At 52.9% G+C, this 22,694-nt stretch overlaps 1 protein-coding gene across 1 annotated transcript; it reads right to left on the reverse strand.

The window, feature by feature from the left end:
- Positions 1-8,010: 8,010 nt before the first annotated feature.
- CIMIP4 (ciliary microtubule inner protein 4) lies at positions 8,011-21,555 on the reverse strand. The gene is made up of 7 exons (XM_081083225.1): positions 20,989-21,555; positions 20,828-20,916; positions 16,344-16,388; positions 14,422-14,867; positions 12,530-12,674; positions 8,353-8,463; positions 8,011-8,188 (listed from the first exon to the last, which is right to left on the reverse strand). Exons 3-7 carry the CDS (start codon positions 16,363-16,365, stop codon positions 8,097-8,099), a joined length of 816 nt encoding a protein of 271 aa, XP_080939351.1. The 5' UTR covers positions 16,366-16,388; positions 20,828-20,916; positions 20,989-21,555; the 3' UTR covers positions 8,011-8,096.
- Between the last annotated feature and the right edge of the window lie 1,139 nt (positions 21,556-22,694).

Here is a 22,694-nt window from a genome sequence, read left to right on the forward strand (position 1 = left end):
GAGCTTCCTCCTCTGGACTGTACAAACACTCTAGAAGCCTGGCCCTCTCCACACTAATTCCTGAGAAAACCGTAGTTCACACGTCCTCAGAGCAAAGTCACCTACTGGCTAAGGGCCTGGACTTCAGAGTTAGGCTGTGACGTTCAAATCCCAGCTCGGCGCTTACTGGCTGTGTGACCTTGAACAAGTCATTAGGCCTCTCTGTGCTTCGGTGTCTGGATGTGTAAATTGGAGATAATATACGCACGCACCTGGCCAGGGTGTTGTGACTGAGTTAATGCCTACAGCTGCCGCCATGCTAGCTGTTATTCTTTTAAAAGAATGTTTTTGTTGATTTTAGAGAGAGAGGAAGGAAGAAGGATAGAGATAGAAGCATCAGTGAGAGAGAGACATTGACCGGCTGCCTCTTGCACACCACCCTCCCCCACTTCCCCTCTGGAGATGGAGCCCACAACCCAGGCATGTGCCCTGACCAGGAATAGAACCAGGGACCTCTTGGTTCAGGGGCCGGCGCTCAACCACTGAGCCACACCAGCCAGGCCCTAGCCATTCTTCGTAATGGGGTCACCCTGTGCTCAGTGACTCAGCTTTCTGTGGTAAACACCCGCAGGGAGCCTGGAGAGTGGGGAGTTACCCTGGGCCAAGGGGTAAACAGACCTGACCGCAAGCAAAACAAAACCTGGGAAAATGCCTTCGGAGTCAGGGGTTAAGGTAAATGGAAGGAAGAACCTATCCCCAGGGGGGCTTGAGGCTTAGAGGCGCCTGAGGGGACGTGCCGCTGGAGCCAGCTGCAGAGCCAGCAGCTGTGGAACTCATCACTCTGACCTCCGAAAGGCCGCAGTCACAAATGTCCCTCCCTCGGGTCTGGAACGTTCCACTCCACCAGTCTACACCAGGACCCTGACCTGCTCCAGGGCCCAGCCATGTTCACCCCAAATCCCAGCTCCTAAGCTCCCACCCGGGAGGCCCAGCCCCCCTCCACCACCACAGCACACACACCACCTCCCTCCCCGCCCCCCTTTCCTGACCCTCTCACTCCCTTGTATTATGCTTGTCTATGCGCACCCTCCATTATCACACCCTAGCCTGGGGGCCCTCTGAGCACAAGGACTACTTCCCTGTCACCCCCATGATGCCAAGTACCCAGCACATAGCAGGTGCTCAGTAAATAGCAGCCCACTGGAAAGAGATTACCACTGGCCATTATTGCCGGGGCAGGTCAACCTCTTGCTTGTAAACCAGGTAAGCTAGCAGCACATGGCAGTGAGCAGGCGGCTGGGATAGCCCTCAGCCTGATTTGTGCAGCACCAGCCATGAAACCCACCCACCTTGTTCTGTGTGCAGGCTCACGCCTTCTCAGGTTACTTACCTGCTTGGGTTACTTACCTGTTCTTCCTTCCATTTACCTTAACCCCTGGCTCCTAAGGGATGCCTGCAGGGTTGGCCAGATGGAGGCGGTGGCCAGGCCCTTGGGCAGACAGTTCTCCGTGGGCCTTGATAATGAGCATCCTGGTTTACATGTCAATCCATTCACCACCCTCCCCCGACACACACACACACACACACACACACACACACACAAAGTCTACTCTTTCCAGGGTGACTTCCCAGGCTTCTGAACCTGCAATGTTAATAAAATCATTGTTATTGTCACAGCTATTAGCGGCTTGCTTTGTCTCTGCCAGGCACAGCGGCGAACAGTGAACACTGTATGCAATAAGTAGGCGAGACACCATGAATATTAGCATATTTCAGGTTCTGACAAGTCTTGCACAAAATAAATCTGTTTATTGTTATTCGAACAGCATGACGCAAATTCATTTGACAATGGGAGAATTTTTCACATAGCAGCTGTGGACCAAAAAGGGGTTCTGCAATAAAACTGACAAGTCCAGTGAGAGGAAGTAACCTCACAGGGTGATCTGGTCACAGAGTCCTGACTGGGCAGGTCATGCTGGGTACTTACAGCCCAGGCATACAACTTCTTTAATAAAAGGCTTATTATTTTTGCCCGGCCAGTGTGGCTCAGTGGTTGCATGTCAACCTTTGATCCAGGAGGTCACGGTTTGAGTCCTGGTCCGCGCACATGACCTGGGTTGCAATCTTGATCCCCAGTAGGGGGTGTGCAGGAGACAGCCGATCAAGGATTCTCTCTCACCATTGATGTTTCTATCTCTCTCTCCCTCTCCCTACCTCTCTGAAATCAATAAAAATATATTTAAAAAAAAATAAAAGGATTATTTTTGCCTTAAGCAAGCCCTGTCCGTTGTTCTTGGGCATCTAGGTCAACTGCAGCCCGACATGCCAGAGGTAATGCTCGTCTCCAGACGCCTCTAAGGCGTAAGCTCCTCTGGGGAACACACTATCGTGCTGGCCATCCTGGACCTTGCTGTCTCCCACCCTTGTGTAACCTTTCTTACATCCATTCTCTCATTAATTCTAACTAAAAAAAAAAACACTAAAAAACTGTCATATTCCAGAGCATTTGAGCTCTTGCTTCCCAGCAATCGTGGTCTGTTTGGCTCAAATAAACCTTATAAAAATTCTTTTCAGGTTCGGATGTTCTTACCCTGACAGTTCCTGTTCACATGTCCCAGTGTTCCTTGAAACACATAGTTGGGGAACCTGGGCCTGAAGGACGGAAAAGAATAGCATTTACTACACACCTGCAAGAGAGGCATGTGCTGTGCCAGGCCCTGGATGCGCATTTTCTCAGGCCATCCTACGGGCCCTTACGGGAGGGAGTTGCTGGCCCTGCTGCCCATGAGAAACAGGCTTTTACAGGTGGGACGGCCTTGCTCAAGGGCTGAGCCTGGCTAAGCAGCCACCTAGGGCTGCAGGGTCTCCTGTGGCCTCTTGACCACAAACCTGCATTTCCTCTGCATTTGCTGCAGCTCCTGCTTGCTCCTGTTAACCACAGACACCGTGACTCCTGGAGGGAGAACGAGAAAGGAGAGGACTTTGCCTGCCACCCTGCACCATCCCTGACAGTTTGGATTTGCAAACCTGGCCAACAAGGACTGCCTACTTCCAGGTTAGACATAAATCTAACTGGGCCTCAGTTTCCCCATCTGTGAAATGGAGCTGGGGTGGGGGCAGGAGAGGCATGGTTAGAAAGATGTAACTAAATGGTCTCTAGGCTCCTTCCTTAGCATGGAGCTATGAGACCTAAGCACTCGGCCTGCAATTGAGAGGCCTAAGCCTGCACCGCCACCAGGGGGCGAGCTGGAGTAGGAAGACAGCCACGTGGTGCATGTCAACTGGGGGATTCTCCCTCAAGTGGTGCTTGGATGTTAGGAAATTAGGAAGCCATTTCTGAGTCACTATGAGCAAAGGAGGCCCTACATAGACTGAAGGGCGAGTGACAACTCCTTTCTGTGAATTCATGCTTCTTCAGATCTGGTCCCTGTAGCTCCTTGAGACTTAAGAATCACGATGAATCCCATCATCTAGGGCCCTCAGGAGCATGAACAAGGAACGCTGTTGGAAACAGTGTCAGAGAGAAAAGACCTTATTTAAGTTTTAAGAGTCTGTGTGTGTTTGTTTTATTTTGCCAAAATTACAGCTTCAAAGTATCCGAGGCTTAATTTAAAAGGGTTCCGCTTAATGTTCCGGGATGAAATCTCTCACTGAGGCACAGGGGTGGCACTGGTAGGATTGTTCCCGTGTGTCAGCACTGGCATTGCCCCTCTCCCGGCGTCCAGTCCTTGGCCCCCTTCCCAGCCCTGGCGCTCCACTGGAGGGCGCTTCGGCGGCTCTCTTGCAGTTACAGGAAGCGGAGTTATGTCTGAAAAGGGCTCAATGCACTATAATGTGAAGCTGAATGTCTGCAGCATCCTTCCAATCCACCTCCATACTCACGTAACTGCATCCAGGAGTGACTGAGGGCTGGGTGTGTGCCTTTCAAAGGTTGTGCACACCCGGGGGTGGGGAGGGGGGCGCTCATTCTGCAGACTGCCGTTTCGCCCACTCTGATATATTGCGAGATCTTCCCGTGCTGGTGGGTGTATATGTGGTCCATTCCCCCTCACGTGTCCACTGCCCTGCTCACAGGCATGCGCGTTGCTCTGCGATGACGAACAGAGCTGCAGTGGCTCCTTGGTGCGGGGCTCCTGGCGCGTGTGGCGTTTGCGTGTCTCTAGGCCACGTGGACATGGAATATTAAGTTCTGAGATATCATTGCAATTTTGCTAAATCCTTCCTTGCTGTTCCGCGCTCGTAACTCACCGAGGGTACGCGAGTTCCCATTTCCCGCCTTCTCACCTACACTTGCATTTTAATGCGTGACAACCCAACAGATGGATTGTTTTAATTTGCGCTCTCCGGTTATTGGGGCTCTTGAGCAACTTTTCAACTCTTGCCTGTGGCTTCTTCTGTCGTCATTAACCCTTCGAGTTCCGGCCAGACTGTCAGCTCCTGGGGGAGAGACCGGGTCTCACATCTGAGACCCTCACGGGGCACACACGGCCCCCTCCAAGCCCGGATTCTCTTTCTGCGTTTCCCACCTGACCTCTGCGCCCCACCTTGGAGCCCTAACACGCTCCCACCCCCACAGCTCCCCACTGCGCCCGCTCTGGAATGCCGCGCCTCGCCTAGCCCATCTGAATGTGCCTCCTCCTGTCCCAAGACTCCACTCAACAGCCACCTCCTCTATGAGGCCCTCCATGGCTACCAGCCCCTGTCCCATCCCAGGTCCTCTGTGCTTCCACTGGCCCCGTATGCATTTCTCACTCGTATGTAAAACTTCCGAGCCTCTGTTTACTGACGTACCACCCCACCAGACTCTGGGCGCACAAAGGGCAAGTGCCATGTCTTATTCACCTCAGGGCTCCCAGTTCATTGGTCAGGGCTGGGCAGAGAGGGTAGGTGCATGTTCGTCAGATGGATGCATGAGCCTCAGAGCCGGCTTCTTCCACATCGGTCTTCTGCAGACTCTCCGGTCCTCGAGGACAAGGACTGCAGTAGATTCGCATCGCTGTCCCCCATTGTGCCTCACAGGGCCAGTGTCTGTGGCGCTCCCTGTGTATTTTTTAAATATATCTTTATGGATTTCAGAGAGGAAGGGAGAGGGAGAGAAAGAGAGGAACACCCATAATGAGAGAAAATCTTTGATCGGCTGCCTCCTGTGCATGCCCCCTACTGGGGATTGAGCCCACAACCTGGGCATGTGCCCTTGACTGGAATCAAACCCAGGACCCGTCAGTCCACAGGCTGACGCTCTATCCACTGGGCCAAACCGGCTAGGGCTATTTGTTGCCCTGACTGTATGATTGCCTGGTGGTGTAGAAAATGGCTTTGCTCAGAGATTCCTGGATTTTTGATCCTAGTTTCCTATTGGTAGAATCTTGGGAAATTCACGTGGCCTCTCCAAGCCTCCATTTTCTCATCTTCATAGAGAGGGTGGTACTAGCTTTGAGGACTGGCGTAAGGATGAGAAAAGATTGTGTGTGTACACTTGGCATATTATGATTTCTACATCTAAACAGTACGGGGTTTGCTTTGGCTACAGTACTCTGGGTGGCTCTGTGGGAAGCCACCCATTGTCTTCACCAGCAGAGAAGTTCAAACAAGGAGCCCAGAAAGCTGGTGAACCTTGAACCCATAGCAAGGGCCAGAGTTATGCACCGATTGTTTAGTCCAGACAATGGGGGCTCAAGCAATTTCCTGACCAAATAGTCTCAGAGTAAATCCTCCTAATATTTACTGACCTTTAAGATAGTCTATCTCAGCCTTGGCCGGTTTGGCTCAGTGGATAGAGTGTCGGCCTGTGGACTCAAGGGTCCCAGGTTCGATTCTGGTCAAGGGCATGTACCTTGGTTGCGGGCACATACCCAGTGGGAGATGTGCAAGAGGCAGCTGATCGGTTTCTCTCTCATTGATGTTTCTGACTCTCTATCCCTCTCCCTTCCTCTCTGTGAAAAATCAATAAAATATATTTTTTTTAAAAAAAGATAGTCTATCTGTTACCGCAATTACCTGCCTAAAGGCTAGATGTGTATCCAAAATTGAATAAAAGGTTGGCAAGGCCTGAGCACCAGTGGAAGTCCTTTCCCTTGCACTGGGCTTCCCGCCTGGCCCCCAATATTTCCAAATTATTATTTCTTGTCTCATCTCTGTCATTTCGCGTGGCCCTTCTCCAGATCCCAAACCCTGAACCATGCAGGACGTGGGGCTCACATGGCTCATCTTTTTTCAGTTGCATATGTGATGAGTAGCTACTCAGTAAACTCTGGTTTTTCCTGCACAAGAAGAGTGTCTTGCAGAAATTAGGTACTCGGTGAGGAAGTTGAGCTGAACTCGGCACCTTGCACATAAATAGGTCTTCAATACATATTAAGTCAATCCAAATTCACCTCCCCCATCAGCATCCTGCTCCCATCGACCTTAGAGGAGTCGTTCTGTTTGCGGGAAGAAGGGCAGCCCCCTCTCCTGGCGGTGATCTGGTTTGATCACCCCCGTGGCAGACTGTTATTGTGGTGGTCCCCAAGGACCCAGTCCTGCCTGAGGAATACTCTAGGGCTGACTCCTCCCACTACAAGCCTGGGCTTAACCACATGACCTTTAGACCACAGGCGCATTAACAAGCCAGTGCAAGGCGTGATGAGCTCTTGCACACTCACTCTTGTCCCCGGCGAAGGCTGCTTCAGGGAACCCAGTCACCGTGCCAGGAAGAAGCCCAAGCCAGCCACAAGGAGAGGGATGCCAGCCAGCCCCAGCTGTGGAGCTCATCCCGGCTGAGATGCCTGGTAGGAGAGCAGCAGCCATCTTCACAGCAGGCGGCACATGCAGCAGAAAGAAAGCACACCTCCTGAGCCCCGCCCACAGTGCACAATCATGAGCAATAAATGATTGCTGTTCTTTTAAGCCACTAGGCTTTGGGGTGGTTTGAAACACACAGCAATAACCCATGAGCAGAGCATGCTCTGTGAGAGCAAGTCAGTGATCTGGGGGGAAGGGGTGCTGCTGGCCTGGAGGCCCAGCAGGTAATACGCTGCAGGTAGACATGGCTGTCTAGCCTGAAGCCCCTTCTCTGGGGTCCTCTTCCCTGGGGCCCCAGTTCACTGATCAGGGCTGGGCAGAGAGGGTAGGTTCAAGTTCGTCAGATGGATGAATGAGCCTCAGAGCCGGCTTCTTCCACATCAGCCTTGTGCAGACGGATTCCCCACTCCCAGGTCCCTGCCCTGTTGCTACCAGAGACCCTTTAGCAGTGAAGGGTAATAAGGTTTGCTCTCTAAACAGACGCCCAGGCTCACATTATCAGAAGTCCAGAGGAGGGTGGCCACTGGCCAGGGGGATGGAGCAGCTCAGTGAGGTCCCTGGAGGACCAAGAGTGCATGGGACCTGGATTGTGTCTGCCAGGAGCAGTCTGGCCAAGTGTTTCTCACTCAGTAGTACCACACGAGAGCGCGATGCTCCCTAGCTCTCCTAGGGGAGAAAAGAATCTCCCAGAAGGCCACACACACACACACACACACACACACACAACCTTCCTTCCTGGGTTCGATTCCAATCAAGATGCACGGAGGTCAGGTGCATCTCATTGGCCAAACTGAGCCACATGCCCATTTCTAAACCCATCATTTTGTAGGTGTAGGGGGAGGGGTCAGAATTACCATGCGACCAATCAAAACTACCCCTGGATTGAAGGGGGATGTGGCCAATTCCTCTGAAGTCCTTGGGCACATGGGGAAGGAATGGGTGTCTGGAAATAACAGGGAGGGTGTAGAAGGTAAGATCCATCCACCAGTGTCCGCGATAGGACCCCTCCACACAGGGCATGAGGGAGAACCGGGCACACTGGCCTGGAGACAGAGTCCCACTCCGCTCTCACATCCTTTCCTGGAATTGTGGTGTGTGTGTGTGTGTGTGTGTGTGTGTGTGTGTGTGTGTGTGTAGGCAGCAGTCTGGGGGAGAACTGGGGCCCTCAGGGCTTCTGTCCTCCCTCGGTTGGTCTCTCCAGCATCGCACATCGGCCCCACCCCCAACACGAAGAGAGTCACCAAACGGGAAGAAAGGTTTAGACTTGTGCCTTTGTCTTTATTGTTAGCTTTATCGTTAGCACTTTCTCTTGAGTAGAGGGCGCCGCTTTGGGTCGTCTAGTACTTGGAGGCCTTGCTCTTTTCTCCGTATTTCTCCTCCAGTGCTTTCTGCAAGTTCATGTTCATGGCGTTTTTCCGGTGCCACCGACCTGCAGAGAACAGGGCAGGAACCAGCACGGGTCACCCGGGGCCGAGGGCGCAGGTGCCGTGGTGGCCCACACTCTTCCAGGCCCCCCACTGCACCCAGAGCTCCCTCTGCGGCTCAGGGGTTCTCTCTGCACCTGGGCAGCCCATCCCCCCAGCTCCCACATACCCAGATCGTCCGTCTTCCTGCCATGCCAGTGCTCGATGTCCCTCACGGATTTCTCAATCACATCGGGCGTGTAGGAGGCCTTCATGAGGCTCTTCATCTCCTCGGAGGCCCCTGTGCAACCCCAGGAAGAAATCCCCAGAAGCCACAAGTCAACGCAGGTCCAGGTCAGGTGCTCTGGGGTTCATACCAGCGGTGTGAGTTTCCCCCTAGAGCCGTGATCGGCAAACTGCGGCTCGCGAGCCACATGCAGCTCTTTGGCCCCTTGGGTGTGGCTCTTCCTAAGCCTTAATAACAATGTTAATAACAATGTACCTACCTATATAGTTTAAGTTTAAAAAATTCGGCTCTCAAAAGAAATTTCAATCGTTTGTACTGTTGATGTTTGGCTCTGTTGACTAATGAGTTTGCCGACCACTGGCCTAGAGGGTGGATTGTGGAGGGTAGGGTAGTGGGGAGGGTAAGGCAGAGGATGGCATGCCTGGGTTCAAGCCCCAGCTCCATCATTTACGGACAGTGTGGCCTCAGACACGTTTTTAACCTCTCAGACCTTTGGTCTCTTCCTCTATTTAAAGGAGGGAAATGATCTTGCATGGGGAAGATTACATTATTGGAAATTGATTGAAGCCTATGGCATGTGGCAATTTACCACTGAATTTTCACAAAATGTATCTCTATGTGGAAAGTTAAAACGCACATGAGGAAATAAGGTACCACGAAAAAGAGTCAGCAGGAACATCAAACAGGGGATCAAATCCCAAAAGATAGCAAGGATATTTGAATAACCAGCCACAGAATACAAAATCAGTCTATTTAATGTTTGGAGTCATGAGAGGGAATAAAAGTCTAAGCAAAGAATAAGAAAGTAGCCGGAAAGAACAGGTTAGCAAAAGAAGCAAATGGAAATTCAGAAATGACACATACAATCATTTAAAATTCAATGAATAATAAGAGGCCTGGGATTTGTTTTGAAATAAACCAGCACAGATGGCAGAAAGGCAGGACGAGCCTGGCGGCGAATGATGTAAACTCGGTCCCAGGCTGCCAGTTCAGATCCCAGCGGTGACCATGCCTAGCAACGTGGCCTTCAGCAAGTTGTCTAGCCTTTCCACACCTCATTTTTTTCTATCTTAAAAGAAGGGGGCAGAGGGAATATAGCACTCACTCTATAGAGTTCTTGTACAACTGAAAATACATTTAGCATAAAGCAGTGCCTGGCCCATGCTACATGCTATGCATAAACATAGCCGTTGTTATTACAAAAAAGAAGCCCCAAAGAATCTATAAGCGAATTACTGGAATTACTAGGTGAGCTGAGTAAGGCCTCTGGATATAAGATTAGTGCGCAGAAATTAAAAGTACCTCTGTGCATCTAAGCAGGAAAGTTAGAGAAGGTGACTTTAAAAAGATACCATTTGTAATAAACAGCAAAAAAAAAAAAAAAATGCTCGTCTAAATAAAACTAACAAAAGCTGAATCATCTTTATAGATTAAAAAATTAGAAAATGTTATTGACAGATATTGAAGAAAGGTTTGAATTGATGCATCTGAATACCGTATTCATGAGCTGGAAAACTCATTCTCATAGCACTGACATCGGCCCCTAAACTGAGCTGTAGATTCAAGGTACTTGCAACAAAAGCTCAACAGAGCTTTTCGTGGAAACTGGCAATCTGATTCTAGAATTTGTATGAAAGAGCAAATGACCTCGGATAGCCAAGACACTGCTGGTGGTGGTGGTATAGGGATGGGGGGAGGGAGATTACCCAACCCGATATCAGGCTACTAATAATACCTTGGAAATAAAAAGTGTAACATTAGACCAAGGGGCAGAAGAGAGAGCCTGGAAGATGATCTGGGCTCTTAGGAAACCCGATGGGTGCCAGCCATCGCACTGCAGGTCACTGGGGGGGACAGGGGACTGTTCAATCAGAGGGCCTGAGGCAACAGGTAATCCACATAAAGGAGGCATTAAAATGACTTCCTGCTCCACACTAAACACAGAAATCAACTCCAGGTGGTTAAAGGCTTAAATGTGAACCGAAAAACTAAATATCGTTAGGAGATTATAGAAAATCCTACCGTGACTCAGCAGGCCATGGGGTTTCGTCAACCTACCCTTCACCCCAAATCCATTCATCAGCCTAGGCTGCCCGCTCCACCTCACACAAATGCCGAGTCCTGCCACACCAGACCTTCCCCGGGAGCTCCCTGGGCCACCATTGCACAGGGGTGCCCTCCAGGGTAGAGCCACACACCAGCCTGCTGCCTGACCAGCCGCCACCCTCTGTCCCAGAGGTACTTTTGCAGCCACCTCCTTACTGCTCTGTTTCCCTCCAGCTCCCCACCTCTCAGCACAGCAATCAGAACAACCCTTTCACCTCAGTCAGACGGGGCCCTTCTCCAGCTCACAGACCCTCCCTGGCTTCCCTCTCGCTGAGACAGGAGATCTTCCATGGCCTTCCCCGCGCCCCCGCCCCCATTTCCTTCCCTTACTCCTTCCAGCCACAGGGGCCTTGCCCACCTGGAACAGCAAGGGCAGAGGCCAACCTGGAGGGTGGAGATGGAGAGGGTGCCCGGGGCGGCACACCCTGACAGCTTGTGCTAAGGGTGACACCCGAATTCGCGGCACTTGCCAATTTCTGGAGTCTAAGGCCTACCATGGCCAGTGGTAAGACGGCACTGTGCTACCCCTCAGTCAGTCCAGGAAGATTTCACAATCGAATCTTAGGAGCGGCTACTACGACGACGCACACTGGTGTTTTGCTCAGATGGGATGATGGGTACACAGACTTTCTTTACACTATTCTCGGACAGTTCTGTAGACGTTCCTGTATGAGGTTGCATGTAAGAAGTACTGGGTGGCCCTGGCCAGTGTGGCTCAGTGGATAGAGCGTCGGCCTGCGGACGAAGGGTCCCAGGTTCGATTCCGGTCAAGGGCATGTACCTGGGTTGCGGGCACACCCCCAATAGGGGCTGTGCAGGAGGCAGCTGATCGATGTTTCTAACTCTCTATCCTTCTCCCTTCCTCTCTGTAAAAATCAATAAAATACATTTTTTTTAAAAAGAATAAGTAGTACTGGGAGGGTGATGCTTGTTAAAGGGGCCCCTGGAAGGCTGACTGCTGAGGCCCCAGAGCACAGGACAATCTGAGCTGTCTTCTCTCTCCCCTCCCCCAGCACCAGCCCTTCTCTAAGCTCCAAGGAAAACCCGGAAAGTTGCCGTGGCTGTCCGGTTCCTCCGGTAACGGGGATCTGAGCCAGGTGAGGAGCTGTGCTGGCTCCCGGGACAGGGAGAGGGCCTGGAGCGAGGCAGGAGCCGGGGAGAGGGCCAGAAAAACTTGACTTTTTGGACTGAGGCAGAACTGGACCGTGGGGGCAGCCAGAAGCCTGAGTGCTGGCCATGGACCCCATCGGAGCAGTTCAGTAAATGCTTGGGCACAGGGCCATAGGCAGGGAGGGGGCCCACGGCTCAGGGAAGACTCTGGGGCTCAGAGGCAGCAGAAACACCTGGATTTGAGCTTCCAATGCACTTCCTACCGCTGAGAGGTCCTGGGCGAACTGTTTCTGGCCTCTCTGTGAAAGGGAGCCAGCAGCACCCCCTGTACCGAACGGCCCAGGGCTGACCCATTTCCCCGGGCAGCGCCACCACCAGGTCCCGGAAGGAAAAGCACCAGCCTGCCAGCTACTGAGCGCTCACTGCCTGTCACCGGCCAAGCGCCTTCGGAGTCCTGCCCACCCAGGGAGGCCATGGTACCGTGTTGTCCCCGACGGACCAAGAAGGTGATGGCGGAGGCTCAGAGAGGTTAAAGATCCTACGTGAGGCCACACCCAGCACATCGCTGAGCTGAGCTTTGAACCAGAAACCTGGTATCACTGCGACCAAAGATGCCCAGGCCGGGGGTGCCTGGGTCTTGGCAGTTTAGGACGCTAGAGGTGTTTGGGGGAGGGAGGAGCTGACAGCCAACTGGGATGGATGACTTGCACGGAGAGGGCAGGCTTGCCAGGGCCCTGGACGGCCGGCAAAGAGCAGACCGCGGCGGCCGGGAATGAGTACCCCCGGGATGTATCCAAGGGTCGGGTCCATGGAGGCCCAGGAAGGGGTAGACATCCCAGAGGGCTTCCCTGCCCCTTGGGGACCGTGGGTGTTCACGGCCCCCACCCTTGCCCTTGGACCTGACCTTGAAACAAGTTTGACCGCATGTTATAGCCCAGATCGTAGTAGTCGGAGAAGATGGAGGCGATTTCCGCGGGACTCTGGCGCCTGCTGGGCCATGAGCTTGCCCTCTTCTGGCCCTCGACGGCCTCACCAATGGCATTTCGAGCCTGAGCAGGGAGGGACGGAGAGGAGACACGGGATGGAGAAGCAGGTCCAGCTTCTCTATTTCCCCTTTACCTCCCTGACCCTGCCCTCACCACGCCTGCTCCCCCCTCAGCCTGCAGCCCTCAACCAACCCCCAGGGCTGGGGAGCTGATGCCGAAGGCCCCTCCTCCCTCTCATCCACCCCACCTCCCACCCGGGGGGGAGGGGGGGGACATCAGAGATGACGGTGACCATAAACCTCTTCCTGCACTGAGCACCGACTGTGTGCCTTGTCGGGAGAGGTCTCTCTAAGGTCACATTTCTCCTGCCGTTTTAGAAATGAGGAAACGGGGGCTCAGGATGGGGACTCGCCGCCCACACTGCTGGGGACAGCGCCTGGCTGGCCTCCTGGGGTCGAGGCATCACCGTAGGCAGCTCTAGGAGGCTCCTCTGATTGCAGGAAACCAACCCTGCCTTGTACCAAAGTGGAAACCGAGGCCCAGATGGTCGAGCCCAGGCCTAGGAGCCAGGAAGCCTGGATGTGAGTGCCAATTCAGCCACAGGGGCAGGCTCCCTGCTCCGTAAGATGACAAATGGAAGGGGGCCCGGCCCACAGCCTGGTGAGCCTGGATCTTCCATTAGCTCAGTACGGCCCTGGGCAGATCATAGCACTTTTTGAGCCTTGGTTTTACCATCTGTTAAGAAGGAAGCAATCGCCAGGCCGGTGTGGCTTAATGCTTGAGTGTCAACCCATGCACCAGGAGGTCATGGTTCGAATCCCGGTCAGGGCACTTGCCCAGGTTGTGAGCTTGATCCCCAGTAGGGGGCGTGCAGGAGGCAGCCGATCAAGGATTCTCTCTCATCCTTGATGCTTCTCTCTCCCTCTCCCTTCCTCTCTTAGAAATCAATAAAAATTTATTAAATTTAAAACAAGCAGCAATAGCTCCTGCTCAGCCTACCGCACGATGTAGTTGCTACGAGTGTTGAGAAGGTGGCTTTGAAAATGTCTCAGAATGCCAAAGCAGGAAAAGCCCTTAGTGTCTGGACAGAAAATGGCACATGAATTTTATCTCAACTTTCAATGGGTCAGTAATAACTCCCCCAAATGGTGTGTGTGTGTGGGGGGGGGGGGGTGCGGAGAGAAGAGGTGCCAGCATTGATTAATGATGTCTGCCATGCACCAGACCAGGGGCGCTGTGGGATGCACGCCAGGTATTTGCCAGCGGGACCCAGTCCAACTGCTTCACTTTACAGGTGTAGCGACTAAAGCCCAGAGAGGGGAAGGAACTTATTCAAAGCCACCCAGAACTCCTGGCAGAGCCGGGACTCAAACCCAAGTCTCCTGATTCCCCATCAGAGCTGTCTAGTCAATGCTGTCCCCTTTGGATCCGTGTGAGTTAAAAGTCTCTAATTCAAACCTAAGACTTATTACTGCAGCGTCTTTGAGGACTTGGGCTCCAGAATCTGCTGGCCCATTTCGGGTGCTCATCCTACACAGCTGGGTACGTTTGATGATCTTTCCTAGCCCTGCCTGAGCCTGGGGCCCCTTCCCCTTAAGATGGGGATAATGGGAGCTCTCTGAGTTGTTATATGTGAGGCGTTTACACAGTGCACAGGGCCTGGCACATAGTAAGTGCTCAGTAAACACTGCTTCCTGGCGACATCATTACAGGAACTCTGTTCTCAAAGTAGGCTCCTTTGGGGTCTCGTTATAAGTCTCCCTGAACCACCCTCCCGCCGCCCTGGGCCTCCTGGGCCCCGTGCTGGCACCTGCTCCTCGGAGACCAGCTGGTCCACCACGTCACTCCCAAACTTGTGGCGAATGTTGTCAGGGATGACGCTGCTCGTCTGGCCCTCGGCCCCGGAGTTGGGGCCTTCCTTCAGCCCCTCGCATGGCTGAGCCCCCTCTTGGAAAGTGACCCTGCTCTCCCTTGGGGAGACTCTGTTGTCCCCCTTCTTCATGGACCCAGGCCGTGAGTCCATCCCAGGGGAGTCCTTGCTGACGGCTGATTGTGGAGACCGTTTCCCCTCCGGGTAGGCCTGCCCCTGGAGGCTGCCTCGGGGGCTCCCTTCTTGGTTCAGGGAGGCCTGCGGGGAGACTGGGGTCTGGCCCTTGAACTTGGAGGTCTCCACGGGGCTGTGGGAAGTTCTCCTGGGGTCCGTGTCCTGCTGGCCTTCCTTGCTATTCAGATGGGCCCTGGTCAAAGTGGTTGTACCTGAAAAGAGGGAAGAGGGGGGGGAGAGAGAGAAGGAGACAGCAGACAAACGCAGAGTGGGAGGCAGGACAGGAGACAGCAGCGGGACCAGGGAGGGGGCACAGACAGCCCCAGAGCCCCAGAGCCCCAGAGCCCCAGAGCCCCAGAGCCCCAGAGCCCCGGAGCAGAAAAAGGGGCGGGAACGGAGAGGTCAGGGAGCCAGGAGCATGGGTGAGAAACGTGGAAAGAGACAGAGAGAGAAGGTCGTTCAGCTGCCAGCCTCCCACGGGACAGGGTCGTCCCACGTGGATTTTGACCATGGGGGCCGCAGCCCTGGCAGCTGGCACAGGGCATTACTTGGCTTGGCCAAGTCCCACGGCTGGCGGCTGGCATGGACCAGAGCTGGGTCTGGGCCCCGGTCTTTGTTCCCCATTCTGAGCTGCTCCCCAACCCGCACTTCCCTCCTCTGTTCTCTGGGCTAATCGGGTGCTCTCAGCCCAACCTAGTGTCACCCCCGCTCACACTGCACCTCTCCCCTCCCTCCTCTCCTCCCCATTCCTGCTCTGGCTCCCAGTCCCAGGGGTCTCCTGCTCCCAGCCTGTGATGTCTCCCCTTCATCCTCTTCTCCCATCTCCACGACAACCTGGGATGTCCCGCCTCCCAGCATTTGCCCAGCCTGGTTCTGCCACCTAGAAGCCCCCCTCCTCCTCCCTCAAAACTCTGCCATTCCTTTCGCGGCAGCCTCAGCCACCCCAAGCTGCCAACCTTCGGGGCCAGCTCCCTCCTCTCAACGTCACAACTCTGTCCCCAGCATGCTCCGCCAATCTCCACCCCCCACCCCGCCCCCCATTTCTCATCCCTGGGTTTCCCTTTCTCCATTCCTGTGAGCTCCAAACCCTCTTGTTTCTCCTCCTAGGTGTGGGGGGGGGGCAGTCATGAAGGTGGGGTCCATGGTGAGTCAGTCCTGGACGCCCCCCAGCACCCACCAGAGAGCCCTGTGCGTCAGAAGTAGATGGAGTCCCTCGTGAGTGAGGGGACGAGTAGGTGGCTGTGGGGGCCTCAGACCTTGAGTAATACTGCACTCAAGTCCAAGATGAGGCCAGGCGCCTCCCCTCCCCTCCTCTCCCATCCCCAAAGAGCAGGCAGCTCAGCCAGGGGCACCTCCGGGGAAACCAAGGCTTCCAGGATGGGGATGGGGACCCTTCTGGAAAGGAGTGGAGGCAGAGAGCACTCAGCACCCACCCGTCAACCGTGGCCCCTCCTCCTGCTCACGGGGAGATTGAGGCCTGGTGCAGGGGTATCCCTTCCCTTCTTTTTTCCTCTGTCTTCAAGGAATGCCCAAGAAGGCCGGGCCCCACAGAGGGTCTGGAGGCCAGAGCAAGACCGAGGGAGAGGAAGGGGTGGTCCCTGCTGCCCCTGGGGAGTTCCTCTCAAAGCCCTGGGTTTGCACTGAGTGTCCCCGGTCCGGTCCGTGCGTCCCTGCTCGGCCCGTCCTACCTGCTCGATGGCTCAGCTCCATGGTGTCTTATTCCAAACTTAATCCTGCAGACAAAGAAACAACCTGTCAGCGTCTCAGATCTCACAGAGGCTTCGTGAGAGCGGAACAGGGAGACCGTGACCATGTGCCCAGCCCCCAACCAGAGGCTCCTCCAGGCCGCTGCTTCCAGTGCTCCCTGGCACTCGGGGGGTCCCCTGCCCCATCCACCCACCGCCCCTGGCACTGGGCCTGCCCCCTGGGCCCCTATGGGCTCTGCTCTTTCTAGAAGCCCTGATGCCCCCCTACCAGCCAGTGCCCAAGGCCTTCCTCGGGCAGCCTGAGACCTAGGCTCCTCCTCCTCCTCCTCCCCCTCTGCACCACCCACCACTCCCCTGGCTGTGGGTGCTGCCCCAGGTTCCCCATGCTGGCGACTATTTGCCTCCCTGCAAGTAGGATTTTGTCCATTTGCCCTGGCTGGTTTGGCTCAGTGGATAGAGTGTCAGCCTGCAGACTGAAGGGTCCTGGGTTCGATTCCAGTCAAGGGCACATGCCTGGGTTGTGGGCTCAGTCCCCAGCAGGGGTCATGCAGGAGGCAGCCTATTAATGATTCTGTCTCATCATTGATGTTTCTCCCTCTATCCCTCTCCCTTCCTCTCTGAAATCAATAAAAATATCTTTCAAAAAAGATGTCCATTTTTCCAGCTGGTCATTCAAGCTCACACGAAGGGAACCAACTTGGCCGACGTGGAGGGGAGCTGAGAGCAGGACCCCACCCACTCCAGTATCTTTCCTCCCAAGACAGGCCTCCGGGCTGAATTGGGGGTCAGCTCTGGCATCTTCAAAAGCTTCTGCACCTTTTAGGTTTGTGTTCCGTTTTCCAAGGTGACCATTTTCTAATTCACATTCTCTTATTTTTTTTTTTTTAAATATATTTTATTGATTTTTTACAGAGAGGAAAGGAGAGAGAGAGAGTTAGAAACATCGATGAGAGAGAAACATCAATCAGCTGCCTCCTGCACACCCCCCACTGGGGACGAGCCCGCAACCAAGGTACATGCCCTTGACCTGAATCGAACCTGGGACCCTTCAGTCCGCAGGCCGACGCTCTAGCCACTGAGCCAAACCGGTCCCGGCAATCTTCTCTTATTTTATCACAGTTTTTTTTTTTTTAGAGGTTTTCATGAATTTTTAAATAAAGCCATTTATTATATAACCGATGTTTAGTCCAGCTGGAAGGGACCTTCGAGATACGCTAATTTAGCTGCTTCGTTTTATCAATAAAGACACTGCGGCCCAGAGGAGGAGAGAGACTTGTCTTAGGTCACCCAGCAAGTTGTTCTGCTGGCAAGCTCAGAGCAGTTTAAGAACTGGATTAATTTTATCATCTTGAAAAACCACTAAGCAAAACGCCTTATTAATTTTTTACTTAATTGCTTGGTGATTGTGCAGGTTCTGAGGTAACTGCCAATGATCCCAACACCCCCCCTTCTCTCCCCCCGCCCCGTATTCACACACTGTGCAAAATGCCCCCCTTAAATGTGGACTGGACCTAGCAACTCGCTTCAGATCAAAAGAATATGACAGAAGTGAGGGAATGTCGCTTCCAAATTAGACCAGCGGCTTTTGTCTTGTTCGCACTCTTTCTCCGGCTCTTCTTGGCTTGCCCGCTCTGATGGAAGCAGCTGCCGTGTTTGGAGCTGCCCTATGGAGATGCTCAGGTGTAAGGAACAGAGGGAGGAAGGAATGGAGACCTGTAGTCCGGCAGGATTCAATAAGTAACTCATCGAATCTTGCCACCTGAATGGTCCTTCCCCAGTTGAGCCTTGATATGAGGACACAGCCCAGCTGACACATTAATTACAGCCTGTGGGAGACGCTGAGCCAGGGGACCCAGCCACGCCACACCCAGAATCCTGCCCCTGAGACACTGTGAGGTTAATAATCTGTCTGTTTGGGGTTTTTTTTTAAACACATGGTTTTATGCTGCTGAGCTTTGTGGTGATTTATTATGCAACAATAGCTAACTAATATTTTGGTATCAGGGATGGGGTGCTGCTGTTACAAATACCTAAATATGTGGGAGTGGCTTTGGAACCAAGCAGCAGGTGGAGCCTGGAAGGATTCTGAGGAGCATGAGAGACAGGGCCCAAATCGTGTTAGACGGGCGAGTCGTAGAAACCTGGATGTGAGGATGCTGCCGCTGAGGGCACGAAAGGGAGTGAGGGGCATGTTACTAGAACCTTGTTGTGTAGTGGCAGAAACTCGGGGGCACCCCTCAGCAGTTCTGTGGGAGGCAGGGCCTGTGGCTGATGAGCAGGTGATCTAACAAAGGAGATTGCCAAACAAAGCGCGGGCGGGGCCTCCCGGTGTCTTCTCGCTGCGCAGAGTGGAAGGTGAGAGGAAAGAGAAGGATTGAAGAAAGAACTGTTAAGGGGAAATGAGGCCGGACTTAATAGTTTGAAAATTCTCATCCTCTCCAAATGCCCAAAGGTGCTAAAATTAAGAAAGCCCTGGAGGGGGGGAGGGGAGTATGGGAGACATCTGTAATACTGTCAACAATAAAATAGAATTTTTTTAAAAAAGAGAAAGGAAAGGCTTCAGAGTGCTGTCAGGAAAATTTAACCAAGAGGGTGACTGTACAACCTTTAGTTAAAACCTTCGAAAGATGAAAGAATCAGAGTGTTATTCAGTCACACAATGGGCCCTTCACAGAGATAAAAATAGGCCTCACAGATGCTTTTCATGAAATAATAGGTCCTCTAGGAAGCTTAAGGGTGCTCTCTCTCAACAGGAGTGCCAATGTCATAGTTTTTGGGAAAACGATATAGGCAAAAATACTGTCAGCGTGGGGTGAAAGGGACAGAGACAGGACAAAATAAGAGAAACCAGTGGACTTCCTAATTCTACTGACAGAAATGGTCTGAAAAAGCCACTCAGTGGCAAACACACACTACCTCTTTTTTTTTTTTTTTTTTTTAAGGGTAACTTAGCGAGTGGAAGCAAAGGTCCATAGGGCAGAGCTGAGAGCCATGGAGAATTATTTCCATGCCTTGAAACCTAGTAAAGAGAGTCCAACATTTGCCTGACTGGATTTCAGAACTGCTATGGACCAGTGACTCTGTGTTTCCATTTTCCTCCTATTTGAAGAGGAATATCTGCAGCTCTTATCCTCTGCCTGTCACACCATTGTATGCCAGGTGTGTTCATATAACTTAGACCCACAGACCTACTGATGGAGGACTGAACTCAAGAAACAGCACCTGCCCGACTGGTGTGGCTCAGTGGTTGAGCAACGGACCCATGAACCAAGATGTCATAGTTCAATTTCCAGTCAGGGCACATGCCAGGGTTGTGGGCTTGATCCCAGGTTGGAGGGCGTGCAGGAGGCAGCTGATTGATGATTCTCTCTCATCATTGATGTTTCTATTTCTCTCTCCCTCTCCCTTCCTCTCTCTGAATAAAAGTAAAACACATGCCCCATCAAACGCATCTGTGACCTGCAGGTAGAGAGTTCGAGACCCTGAAGACTACTGTATTAGCCTGTCTTGTTTTGGAAAAAGAAAAGAAACAGCACCTGAAGAGCCTCACCCACACCTGGGCCTGATTTATGGAAACAGATTCTAGACATTAAGGCGATGCTGCAATGAGATGAGATGTTTGGAGATCTTGGGAGGGGATGAACGTATATGGCATGAGGAAGGGACGTATATCATGGAGGGTGAGACGGGGCAGTTGACATGGCTCCAGTGTGCCCTATTCATTGGTATTAATTCCACTGACCGCTCCATCTGTGGGCTGGGCTTACTGACGTACTCCTACCGAATAGAATATGACAAAAGTGATGGGATGCCAGTTCCGAGATGAGATGATAAAGGACTGTGACTGTCCACACTCTCTCTGGCTCTTCTTGGCTCCGTCATTCTGACGAAAGCAGCTTCCGTGTGATGAGCTGCCCTCTGGAGAGGCCCGCAGGGCAGGGAATGGAGGGTGGCCAACAGCGCATGAGGAACTGAGGCTCTCAGTTCAACCTCCTACCATGAGAGGGGCTTTGGAAAGGGGTCCTTCTTTAGTTGAGCCTTGCGATGAGCCTGAAGCCCCAGCCAACAGCTTAATCACAGCCTCTGAGAGACCCTGAGACCGAGGACCCATGGAAGCTGCACCTGTACCCCTGGCCCACAGACACCGGGAGAATATTGTGGTCTTCAGCCACTACGTGTTGGGCGATTTGTTATGCAGTCTAGTAGGTTGAACTCGGTGAGGTGTTCAGAGGAAGTATTAACTCACCTTCTGTCACAGATGGAGAAACTGGGGCCCAGGAAAGAAATAGGACCTCACCCAGTGGTGTTGAAAACAAGCCCACATCTTCTATGTCCTTCAAGGGACTTTTCTGCCCTTGTCCTCACTCCCCATCCCCAGCCACCCAGCGGAGTGCCCACAGCAGCGTCCCATCTGCCCCGGTGGCACCCCCAGTCCACAGCTGTGTGGACTCACTGCAGGTTCTGACCTGAAGAGAAGGTCCCAAGAGATGTTGGTGAAGAAGGGAGGGAGAGAAGGTCCAGTTGCAGGCTGGGCAGTCTTCACTCACAAGCAACTCTGAATGGGAGAAGGGAGATGAAATCTGGGTCATGACAGACCCCCAGCCCCCCTGGCAGGTGCCTGTCTGACCTTTCCACTCTCTGTTATACCGTCAGAAAACACGTGAACCGCTCTGGTGTGTGCTGAAGCCCAGGAGTGAAGATCTGCACTGCGCAGCTGCTGAAGACCAATGGGTGGTTGCTAGGGAGCGGCCCTGCCCTGCTGTTCATTGGAGTCTCCATGGCGACCACTATACACAGGGCTCTGTTACCTCAGAGGGCAGATAGGCCAACCCTAGGGGACAGAGGCCATGGAAAGCCAGTACTGAGGGACAAAATATCCCCTGAGCACCCACCATGTGCCAGGCTGGGTACCATGGCGTGGGAAGGAAGTTTGGGGATCACACAGGATTAAGCAGAGAGTGATTAGTTCTCTCCAGGGAAAGAAGGCTGGGCTCACAGAAGGGTCGTGTGAGCTGGATTTTGAAAGATGTAGAGGAGTTCAACAGTTTAGAAGGGACTCAAATATGAAAGGCCTGGATGTGTTTAGGAGCATACATGTAGGTCCAGGGGAGAGGAGAGGGGAGGGAAAGATGCGCTGAACTGTCTGAGCTGGATGTGAAGGGATCAGGAAACAAGGAGTAAAATTAGGGCAGGGCTGGGACAGTGGGAGTTACTCTCCTCCTCTTGAAACATAAGGGCTTCAGAAGATTACATGAGGCTGGGACTTGCACAGTTGGTGCCAGAGGCTCCATCCTGTCTCGCTGCTACTCAGCAGGGGTGGGGGCATAAGGGACACCGCCCGCATGCCCGGCCTTTCAGGGTCTCCCCAGGAGGCAGAGAGCACTGTGGTTACACTTGGGGTCCCAGAGTCTGGGCTTGCCACTTTTTAGAAAGAGTGGCTTTGTCCATGTTTTTTTTTAAATATATAAATATTGATTTCAGAGCGGAAGGGAGAGGAAGAGAGAGATAGAAACATCAATGATGAGAGCGAATCATTGGTTGGCTGCCTCCTGCACGCCCCACACTGGGGATCATAGGTTGACACTCAACCACTGAGCCACGCCAGCCTGGCTGTCCATGTTCTTTAGATGGACTTTCCTCACACGTGAAACATATAACCCACCTCCAAGGGTAAGAGTGAGCACTGGGCGTTCTGTGAAATGCCTAGAACACTGCCTGGCAGAGAGGGATGTCACCTATAACCAACCCTAAGCTAACCCCGTAAGCGACCCATCAGCAAGTCCTTCAGAGTGCACCGGACTCAGACCCTTTATCCACCTCCTCAGCTGCCCCGACCCTGGTCCAAACCACCACCTCCTCTTGCCTGGGTTAGCACACGTGCCTCCTCACGGGATTCCTGTTTTTGCTCTTGTCCCCTGAATTAACTGCCTATAGGTGTGTAAATGTACAGGCAAACCTCAGAGCTATTGTGGGGCTGGTTACAGACCACCATGATAAAGCGAGTATCAGGATAAAGCAAGTCACACACAATTTTTGGGCTTCCCAGTGCATATAAAAGTTATGTTTACGCTACAGTCTATTACGTGTGCAATAGCGTTATGCCTAAAAAACACAATACATTATTGCTAAAAATTGCTAACCATCACCTGAGCCTTTAGCAAGTCATAATCCTTTTGCTGGTGGAGGGTCTTGCCTGGATGTGGGTGGCTGACTGGGCAGAGGGGTGGCTACCGCAGGCTGGGGTGGTGGTGGCAAGTTCTCAATAGAAAACAATGGAGTCTGCCACATGGATTCACTCTTCCTTTCATGGACAATTTTTCTGCCACACGTGAT

This window comes from Myotis nattereri (assembly GCF_964212035.1).
Source record: "Myotis nattereri genome assembly, chromosome: 2".
In the NCBI taxonomy this organism is placed as follows: domain Eukaryota; kingdom Metazoa; phylum Chordata; class Mammalia; order Chiroptera; family Vespertilionidae; genus Myotis; species Myotis nattereri.